Genomic DNA, 11,034 nt, shown 5'->3' with positions numbered 1-11,034 from the left:
CTTATGTAGGGGTCACTTTAGCCTGGCATTTAAAGGAGATATATTATGCAAAACTTGTTTTGTGTGCTTTTGTATTTACACTTGGGTCTCTACTGCTGTGAAAAAAAACCTATCCATCCATTTTCTGTGAGTCAGTTAAAAGATTTTGGTGTCAGTAATCATATCCTTTCACAATAAGGAAACTTCCCTGGCACCACCCCTCACCTGCATAAACATGGGATGGGTGGGGCATGGCCAGCAACATCTTATTTGCATAAAAGTAACAGAGCCCTTAAACGTATCATTCTGAAAGGGAGTGAATCAGGCAAAAATAGAGCTGGGGAGATCTCTACGTGAGAGTGATTTTGTGTAAAGAACTTCATAAACATTGTTTGTATAGCCCATATTCTAACTTGTTTAAAAAAGAGGTACAAACCGGATTCCAAAAAAGTTGGGACACTAAACAAATTGTGAATAAAAACTGAATGCAATGATGTGGAGATGGCAAATGTCAATATTTTATTCGTAATAGAACATAGATGACAGATCAAAAGTTTAATCTGAGTAAATGTAACATTTTAAAGGAAAAATATGTTGATTCAAAATTTCACAGTGTCAACAAATCCCAAAAAAGTTGGGACAAGTAGCAATAAGTGGCTGGAAAAAGGAAATTGAGCATATAACAAACAGCTGGAAGACAAATTAACACTAATTAGGTCAATTGACAACATGATTGGGATAAAAAGAGCTTCTCAGAGTGTCAGTGTCTCTCTGAAGCCAAGATGGTAAGAGGATCACCAATTCCACCATTGTTGCGCAGAAAGATAGTACAGCAATACCAGAATGATGTTACCCAGCGTAAAATAGCAAAAGACTTTTAAGTTATCATCATCAACCGTGCATAACATCATCAAAAGATTCAGAGAATCTGGAACAATTGCTGTGCGTAAGGGTCAAGGCCGTAAAACTCTACTGGAGGCTCGTGATCTCCGGGCCCTTAAATGTCACTGCACCTCAAACAGGAATGCCACTGTCAAGGAAATAACAGAATGGGCTCAGGAATACTTCCAGAAAACACTGTCAGTGAACACAATCCACCGTTCCATCCGCCGTTGCCAGCTGAAACTCTACAGTGCAAAGAGGAAGCCATTTCTAAGCAAGCTCCACAAGCTCAGACGTTTGCACTGGGCCAGGGGTCTTTTAAAATGGATTGTGGCAAAATGGAGGACTGTTCTGTGGTCAGATGAGTCACGATTTGGAGTTCTTTATGGAACACTGGGACGCCATGTCATCCGGACCAGAGGGACAAGGATAACCCAAGTTGTTATCAACGCTCCGTTCAGAAGCCTGCATCACTGATGGTATGGGGTTGCATGAGTGCTTATGGCATGGGCAGCTTGCATGTCTGGAAAGGCACCATTAATTCAGAGAACTATGTTCAAGTTCTAGAACAACACATGCTCCCATCTAGACATCATCTCTTTCAGGGACGACCCTGCATTTTTCAACAAGATAATGCCAGACCAAATTCTGCAGCAATCACAACATCATGGCCACGTAGGAGAAGGATCCGGGTACTGAAATGGCCAGCCTGCAGTCCAGATCTTTCACCTGTAGAGAACATTTGGCGCATCATAAAAAGGAAGGTGCGACAAAGAAGGCCCAAGACGATTGAACAGTTAGAGGCCTGTATTAGACATGAATGGGAGAGCATTCCTATTTCTAAACTTGAGAAACTGGTCTCCTCTGTCCCCAGACGTCTGTTGAGTGTTGTAAGAAGAAGGGGGGATGCCACACAGTGGTAAAAAATGGCCTTGTCCCAACTTTTTTGGGATTTGTTGACGCCATGAAATTTTGAAACAACATATTTTTCCCTTAAAATGATACATTCTCTCAGTTTAAACTTTTGATCTGTGATTTGTGTTCTATTCTGAATAAAATATTAGATGTTGGCACCTCCACACTATTGCATTCAGTTTTTATTCACAATTTGTTTAGCGTCCCAACTTTTTTGGAATCTAATTTGTAGAATATGTCCCCCTTTTAATGTTTGACCTGCTGTGTTATGTAGTATTCCATCTCTCAGTACAGTACCCAATCAGCTTTTGGGAGTATTCACCATTTCGATGTTTGGCATCTTTGCATTAGCATTATTTATCAGGCTTTCTCCTGCGGTGGTCAATTATTTCAATCAGCCCTCAACCCACCTTTCCTGAGGCTCCAGGGCTGTTGTGGTAGCACTGTATGGCTATTATGAATGTTTACAATAAATGCAGTATAGGTTCCATTTTTATTATGGGCCAGAGTCACTGTTCTGTGAACTACAACTAGAAAGTATGTCTCCGTGGTATGTCTGTGTGTTTCATGGAAGCAGATGAGGAATGTTTTTGGGTCTCAGTGGGAGAGTGGTGGAGGGAGTGTGTGAAATACATCAAGAACATCTAAAGGCTGGGATGTGTCCCGGATGAGGCACTGCATTCATCAATCAAACCTTAACCAGAGGTCGCCTCAACACAGCTTGCTCCTGCAGGCCAAAGTGTATTTATTATGTCTTGTTAGCATGTGAAGTATTTACATAGAGTAAATTGTGGTTGGAAGCGTGAGGGCTGGAAGTGCTGCCATGGCTTTGAAATAGCCTGAGAGGGAAAGAAAGATAGCCTCATTTACGTAAGGCCAAGGTGGCTGCCATAAAACCGCTAGATGGCAATGATCGCTCCAGTGCTGTCGTCTGTTGGCCAGTGGAGAAATGCAGGGATTACTTTAACCTGGACATGATAAGCCACAAAAATATAAAAAGGGATCAAATTACAATAGATACAATAGATGAGGTTGGGTATGCTGCTGTGATTAGAGAAGTCCTCCATGATGTTTGGTGCATGATACACATTATGTTTATTTCACTCTATTTCACTGTAAAATCTTACTGGTTTATATACATCACTGCGGAATCGATAACTGTTGGAAACATAACTAAATCATATCTTGGACTCGATCCCTGGCAGATCCCCAGCCTCTGGCCTCATACTGTCTTTGTGTGATACATTTATTCCTCTAAACTTTGGGCAATGCTCAACAATTGGAACTCACTAGAGGAACCAATGCATAGCAGCATGGTGACAGCATCTGGACTATGCTGACTACATTTGGCATGTTTATACATTTGTATGTTTTACAAAGGAACATGAGATTTATTCTGGTAATAGTTTATGATCTGGATATTCCTCCCTTTGTCAATGTTTTGCCATAATATTAGTAAACGTCTCCTCCTGCATAAGTAATAGCATACTCAGTGATTGGTCCATGTGGGCCTATTTGTAAAGCTCTGATAGAAATGGTATTGATTGTGCTGCTGTCTCATATTACATGCATCTGTGTGTTCTCAGATAAATGGGCACAGTGCCTCCAGCTGGCACAGAAAGGAAAGTGGTAAAAATAAAACAATCCCTTCAGAAATGCTCAGCAGGCCCAGCCAAAGTGTCTGACCGATATAAACTAAATAATCCATGCACATGCTTTTGAACAAGAAGCTGTTAATACATCAGACCATTTCATCTAGAGGCATGGTGGTTTTCTGAAACAATTTCCTCAGCCTTGCAACAACGAGTGCAAAGTATTTTTTATGAGAATTCACCTTTGTGTAATTTTCTTTCGGTTTTTCAACACTTAAAACAGTAAAAGTGTGGTTTTAAAACTTAGCAACTGGACCAATACCAGAACACTGGAGGAGGCAGGTCTGATACAAGCGACGTAAATCTTGAACTTTGGCTGCAGTTAAAAATTACAGAGAGAGAGAGAGAGAGAGAGAGAGAGAGAGAGAGAGAGAGAGAGAGAGATTGTTTAACTCTTGGTACTTGACCCATAATTTTTATCAGTGCAATCACTATTCAAGAATTCCTTGCACATGTTGAAGTCTGGTTCTTCCTGCTGTGTCTTCCTCTGAGCAAACCTTATATTCCAGATGATCCACTGATTTGCAGAGGGACAATTTTAATACTAAATCTTTGTTTCCATTGTCAGCACTCAAACATATTAAAGTACCTTTCTTTCCACACGTTAGTTAATGTGTGTATCTAAAAATGAATTATCATCATTGTAACCATAGAGTAAAAATGTGCAGTGTTCTGTGAGGACATCTTCTGGATGCGTAAATGAGCATTAAAGCTGTATTATGTCAAATTTGTTTGATAAAATTGAAAGGAGTGGCAAGAAGTATCTTGTAAAATATATCCTCCTTCTGCTGCGAGTCACTCTGTAAAGCCTGAAACAGTTCCAATTTGTGGAGCTGTGTCCATTTTGAGTTTTTCCCCTGCACCTTTTTATATATTCCACAGACAGAAAAGGATGGTTACCTGAATAATGTTAGCTACTTTCTGGCTTCCTGCTTCAGTTTCCCATTCCACATTAAAGAACTGATGAAGTGCAAAGTACTAAAACCAACCTGCTATTAAACACATTACAAATGACTTTTTCTCTTATTCTTCACAACCATTTAAGTTTCAAGCAGGTGATCATGCCATAAAAGGCCACAACTAAAGCAATGATATCAGCACCTCATGGCTGTAAACAACCGTATGACCAGCATTTGCAGATAGACTTTGTCCCTGAGTTAAATAAATAAATAAATCATAGTCATGGGACACCCTGGATTGGTCACTCCAGTTCATACCTTATCTGGTGCCATCTGTAATTCCTTGTACGCACCTGCCAGTAACATGCACCAGGAGATGCAGATATGACATGGAAAAAACAAATGTACAAACAAATGTGACATGCTCTGACATGAAATCAAAAGTAAGGCCACTATCTATTTTCATCTTTCTTCAAAGTTTGTGATACATTTTAGAAGAAATCAGTTATTTTAAGAGCTCTTTTTTTGTCCCACTATCACGAGTTGTTTACATGCATTCGGACATCATTATTTTGTTTGTTAAAGAAAGCTTTTATCTTGCTTTTTTTAGCATCAGGAAGAAAACACATTTAACATTAAATAACACAGAAGGAACAACTGACTACAACTTTCCGCAGCCTATTCACTGTGTACAAATATTTCCTTAATTAAGGTTACCATTTTTCCAGGAGACTAGCTTTCGGTTTGTTTGTTTGTTTGTTTGTATCCAAAATTCAGTCTCAGTTTTCTTAGTAGCAGCTTTCTGACAGCTACACATCCTTTCAGACCAAAATAACGGACCCTTCTCACTGAGGGAAAATGGATAAAAGCAGCTCTGAACTTGATTTTCTCTTATCTCTCAAACAAGAAAGGTTTACTGGGTTGTTAAAGCACATATAATCTGCCAGGTCTTTCATGGCTGATCTCAGTCCCATTTTCTCTGAATTACTTGATTTGTTTTTTCTGATTAGTTCTGATTAGTAAACTATACTCTAAGTATAAGTAGCACAATCATATATTAAATATACATTTGCTTTTTTAATGACAACTCTATGTATAAATCCACATAAACATCTATACAGACACGTATTCCTTTTTATAAAAGCTGTTCTTCCATCTGGAAAATTTATGGCAGTGCAATAAGCCTTTATAGATGTGTATGTAGGTTGTTTACAGTGTTCTTGAATGACTTATGAACTTGTTTTATAGTCATATAGTCTTATGAACAATGACCTACTGTAAAATCTTACTGAACAAGTTAATGATCAGCTGAATCATTGTGTATGAAAGGCCCAAGACCGGATGTCCTGAAATAATCCATTTGAGGGTGAGAAGAGAAACATGGCTAAAGCTGGACTGGAGCGGACTTGGACAGTATAAATCGACTGTGTTTGAGAGTGCAGTCATATCTCTGCTGCTGCTACATCTGTTGCAGTTTATACATTCTGTTGGATCTTTTCTGGAAGTATGCGGGCCTTCCTCCTTCTCACCCTCAGCCTGAGCGTCCTGCTTAGTGTCCAAGCTCAGAAACCACACCGCTGCAGTAAGTCCAGCACCAGCACACTCCCCTCTGTATATGCCTTACCTTTAAAGTGAAATGATCAACCTGAATAGGTAATATACGATAGTTTAAAAGGATTTACTGATTTAGTATAATGCTGTTTAAATTCAGTAACACTACTGATGTAGCATTCTACATCTGTATAGAACTCCTAGCTGTATTCTGTTTATGTGCGGTCAGGGGCCATTTATGAGGTAAATGTTTAATGATTGATACTGATACCAATTTTAGGGAGCCATAAGGTCTAATAATATTGGCTAATTCAACACGAACAGAAACAAAACAGTAGTATTAGTATGGTTTCGATGAAATTAAGTGCTTACTAATGGACATGTCAATAAACTATATGAATCACAGTTAACTAAAAATGAACTTTAAATGAAATATGATTCTCATATATGATTATTATTGTTAAATAATAAGATAAACACATTTCATAAATAATAAGACACTAAATAATAAGATAAACACATAATATTTACTTTAAAACAACAACAGGTAGTTTTTCCCCTTAAAATTACAGCAAAATCATTCTGATTCTTCTGATCTGTGACAATATCTATGTGCTTCTCTTGGCTCAGCACTGACCAAACCGGAAATCAATACAGTTTATCAGGGACAAAAAGCCTCCCAAACAATTTGTTCCTTCTGTTATATCATTTTATGTGACTTGCGTTTTATTTATTTTTTTAAATAAATAATTATATAAAAATATATATATTGTGAAAGGGGTCAGCCTGTGCTGTCGGCTGCCAGCAGGGGGCGACGGCAACGAGGAACTGCTACTCTGAGAGACACAAAGTTCCAGAATACCAAGAGGTAGCCTAATTAGTACCAACCAGATGCACCTGATGGTGCCTGCATTTAAGGCTGTGGCCAAAAGCACACCTTTGTTGAGGGTTGACCAGTATGGTGTGCAAATGAAATGAAATGAAATGAAATGAAATGAAATGAAATGAAATGAAATGACATGACATGACATGACATGAAAGGGTAGCACAGCTCTCATATAAAGCTGAAAAAGTGCTAATAAAAGAAAAGGAAAGAGAAAAGACTAAAAAAGGCAAGCACATCTCTGATCTGAAAAGTGCTTTAAAAAAGACAATGAAAAGAGGAAAGACGGGAAAGCACAGCTCTGATATAAAAGCTGAAAAAATTAAAAGATAAACAAAATTTTAAAATGATCTAAAAAGCTGAAATGGTACTGGGAGGGGAAAACAGCCCAGCTCTGATCTAAACCTGAAACAATGCTGTAAAGAATATCAAAATTTAAAGCAAGCTTTGATTTTTAGGTGGTTTAAAAGCTTATAATAATAAATACACTCTCATTAGGAGTTGCTTCTGTCTTATTTCATTTTGGTTTGTGCGTTATTGAGTCATGCTATTTTAATGTCTCCGTTTGTTTTTTCCAGCCTTTTTCAAGTCATTACTCAGAGTCTGTGGCGGTTGCGCAGTAAAAGTCCAGATATCAATGTTTGTCCCAAATATGGTACATCTGCTACCGTATGGGCTGCATTTGGCCTTGAATAGTTTTGACTCAGGGTGAATCTGGTTGTTAGAGGTCCACCTTATTATGGGCCAACTGTCACGAGTTGTGAAACCACTCCGGGGGGGATTTATACAGTAAAGTGGCCAAACGGATTAAGCTTCCTGGACTATAACCTCCTTGCTATGGAATGTCACCATTCAAAATGCTATGTATCTCAGGACTAGGCTTAATCGCTGTCTAGGAAACCATCCAAATATGTGCTATATTGTGATATAACTCATCTGTAAGTGCAAAAAGAGAGCGATTTGGCTTAAATGTGTCTACTGTCCGTGGGCTCACTCATATATAAAGCTGTTTCGAGTCCAGCTGGGAGTGAATCCTCTCCCTAAGTGCACAAAATACTCACTGTAACAATGCTTGGTTAACATTGTTACATTTTGGTGGTATGAAATACGCATTGCTCCTTATGAATGTTTATAAAGGTGGGTGTCATAAATTTCATACCATATTTATAACACCTTTACCTTCCCTCCCTCCAGAGGCCCCACCATACCTCGAGGGAAAGTTACTTGTGGTAAGTCAGTGGGCCTAAGAACCACAGTTCTTTGCTAACTTGCTAGTTGTGCTAAGGCTAACGTGCCCCTGTAAACGTTTCTCAGGTGTCCCCTGAGGGAAAGACTGCTGTGTTTGAACGCTTCTCATACGACGCAGTGGAACAGAGGATTCGCGTGATTGCGTCTGGGAAAGAAGGCACTCAAGATGTGTTTGTGGACTTTCTGATGTTATTCAGAGAGGTAACGTTACAAACGAGCATTGTCAATTAGCTGTTAAAGTTACAATATCAACTTGTACCTGTACAGCTGTTTATATACAACTACCCGTATCAGCAAATGCATTTATTTATATAGGGTGACCAGACGTCCTCTTTTACCCGGACATGACCTCTTTTTTAGACTTAAAAAATGTCCGGCTGAAATTTCACAAACGTCCGGGATTTAGTTTTTCTAGAGTTTACATAGAACTTCGAGAAGCGTTTCATTCACAAACTAGTCCCGCCCTCCCCTACTCCGATTGGTTCGCTTGAGTGAGAAGGGGGCGTAGTGAAGTAGCCTTAAATCTTCTGATTGGACGGTCTGACAGTAGAGCTACCGTTATTGGTTGATAACCTTCTCTGTAAACATTTAATTGGTCAGTCTGCACGTCAGTAGTCCTTGTTTACGTCAGGCAAAGCTCATGTACCTACCCTCATCTCGAGCAGCTATGCCGAAACACACATAGACACACATAGGTTCAGCTAAGAATAAAACGGCAGCGAGGGGCGAGAGCTCATCAGACCCGCCCCCCCGGGAATAAAATAATATATTTTATTCCCAGCAAAGAGATGTAAACATTTGTCTTTTGGTTAATATTTACATTACAGTATTTCATTGTTTCATGAGAAACTGTATTCAAGCATCTTAGGGATTACAGTTATTTACTGTTATAGGTTTGAGGTTTTTCACTGTGTAAGGAATAGTCTTTGACTTTTATAGTTTTTAAGAGTGTAACTTCCCAGGAAATATATTCTTCATAACTACAGTTCAGATGTAATCAGTGAATAATGTTCTCCCCTAAAGAAAAGAAAATTGCACATTGTATTTGTAAAAGTGAAATTGTGCTGGCAACTGATTCAGATGATGCTAATGTGATTTTTATTTCAACAACTAAAATGTTTTTCCTCGTCTTCTCAGGGGTTTTACTATGACATCAATTACCACAACAAAACCTGTGTTAAGGTGCCTTTCAGTGGTGACTTCATTCCCATTGAGATTCCCATCAATGCACAGCACACGGCCCAGTTTGTCATAGGAAGCCTTTCTGCTCCTGCTCAGGGCCTGCTGGTCAACAACTGGGTGGGATCTCTCCCTGAGCTTAAAGGTAAAACAAAATATTTCCAATGGACATCATACATCAGAGTAACTTGATAGTTTAATTTTAAGTAATTTTTATATTTCCTATTGTTTCTTTTTTTTCCCTAGCAAATTATTCCTTGAGCTTCACTGAGTTTGGCTGCATTCCTGTCAGTGCCTACTATAATGTTGAGAATACAGGCCACGTTTTGTCAAGGTTGGTGTTCTGATATAAGCCAAATGTCTTGTTAAAGGAGTTCACAAAATAACACAAAACACATGCAAGATACAGTTACAGGCTTCCATTATATTTACATAAAGACCAGTAATAATGATTATAATAGGATTTTGTGGCCAGAAAAACTGCAGAAAGTGTACAGGACAGTTGGCCTTATTGTGCTGGCTTTTAAACCAGTTTCTTGAAGCAAGATTAATGGACTAAAGCATACTATTTCTCATACTAAGTTTCTGAGTTTTGTGCTGCTTTTCCCTTTTGCTGAAAATGGAATACCTCCATGTGACCCTTAATCGAGGACATGTGTTTGAGGCGGATTTTAATCAACGGCTCAGACTTTATTTATATTAGAACTGTATGCATGGTTGAAACCTTATGTTCTCAGTGTATGATAACATAGTAAGTTTTTATTTATTTATTTTTACCACTGCTTTTCAAGAGGACCACCTACTGTATCACTCATTACTGAAGGCATCACATAATTACATATAATTGTGCTATTGAAAGCCTTGACGAGTTGAATGATTAATTAGAAATACATGATCCAGCTTGTGGCCCTAAGGATTTGTGTGTGAAACACTGCCACAAGACGGCTGAGAAATGTAAGCATGCTGTTCCTGTGAGGTTCTTGTTACATGGCCATTGTTATACATCTGTCCAGACGTATGAAGGCACCCCTTATATGTTTTGGACATTTAATTGTGCACCCACACCAGGTTTATCTTCACTGTAGTTGATTTTGTCATTCTGGATGCCAAACGCCTGGGAGAGTTGGGAGGTGGATACATAGAATTGTGTACCATTTGGGATTTTACTTCTGATGGCAACTGTGAGCGAGAAACAATCATCCAGTACCAGTACCTGACATTACAGATCTGGTTAAGATTTCCTTCTAAATGCTTTTAAAGCATCGTTGGATTTCAGAGATATTTGATGAACAGGCTTCCACAAACGTGTGTGTGTGTGTGTGTGTGTGTATATATATATATATATATATATATATATATATATATATATATATATATATATAACTACATTATTTCTTACTGCCCTCTTTTTACAGTTGTTTGCAAAGGCTTGAGTGTCTCTGATCAAATGTATAGTATTTCAGAGTTAAATTAAGGTCTCTACAGGGAAACACTTCTGCACGTTTTAATGTGCTATTACAGATTGTGGGAATTTTCCCCCCATTATGCTATAGCTTTAAAAATAAATTTTCTTTCTTGTTCATAGCTACTTTGACGTCGTGGTAGGGCTAGAAAACCCTGACGTCTTCATTCCCCCTTCATTCTGTACCTCTGCAAAACTGCTGGAGAAGAATAAGGACGAAATGGCGGATTTCTTCACGGCTCTTCTGTGAGATGCTAGGCATACAGTACGTGTGTAATCAATCATTACTGAGCTTGTTGTTTTACCTTCTCATTCAATAAAATGACAAGACTGGGTTAGAAATAAATGCCTACTGCAAACTGTTTATTCACACAAACATTATAA

General features: G+C 38.5%; 1 protein-coding gene across 1 annotated transcript; it reads left to right on the top strand.

Moving 5' to 3' along the window:
• Positions 1-5,698: 5,698 nt before the first annotated feature.
• Positions 5,699-11,033, top strand: epdl2 (ependymin-like 2). Its single transcript, XM_066646206.1, has 6 exons — positions 5,699-5,909; positions 7,956-7,990; positions 8,076-8,210; positions 9,147-9,333; positions 9,435-9,522; positions 10,774-11,033. Exons 1-6 carry the CDS (start codon positions 5,834-5,836, stop codon positions 10,898-10,900), a joined length of 648 nt encoding a protein of 215 aa, XP_066502303.1. The 5' UTR covers positions 5,699-5,833; the 3' UTR covers positions 10,901-11,033.
• The last annotated feature ends 1 nt before the right edge of the window (position 11,034 follows it).

The sequence above is a fragment of the Hoplias malabaricus genome, chromosome 15 (genome assembly GCF_029633855.1).
Source record: "Hoplias malabaricus isolate fHopMal1 chromosome 15, fHopMal1.hap1, whole genome shotgun sequence".
Lineage (NCBI taxonomy): Eukaryota > Metazoa > Chordata > Actinopteri > Characiformes > Erythrinidae > Hoplias > Hoplias malabaricus.
The sequence above is the reverse complement of the archived record's forward strand: the minus strand, read 5'-3'. Positions and strand labels throughout refer to the sequence as shown.

What these genes read in the sequence shown, in the direction of transcription:
- epdl2 (XM_066646206.1), top strand. Translation starts at nt 5,834, where the DNA reads ATGCGGGCCTTCCTCCTTCTCACCCTCAGCCTGAGCGTCCTGCTTAGT. An exon ending in TCAGAAACCACACCGCTGCA is followed by an intron (nt 5,910 to 7,955) that starts GTAAGTCCAGCA and finishes CCCTCCCTCCAG; the next exon opens with AGGCCCCACCATACCTCGAG. An exon ending in ACAGGCCACGTTTTGTCAAG is followed by an intron (nt 9,523 to 10,773) that starts GTTGGTGTTCTG and finishes TCTTGTTCATAG; the next exon opens with CTACTTTGACGTCGTGGTAG.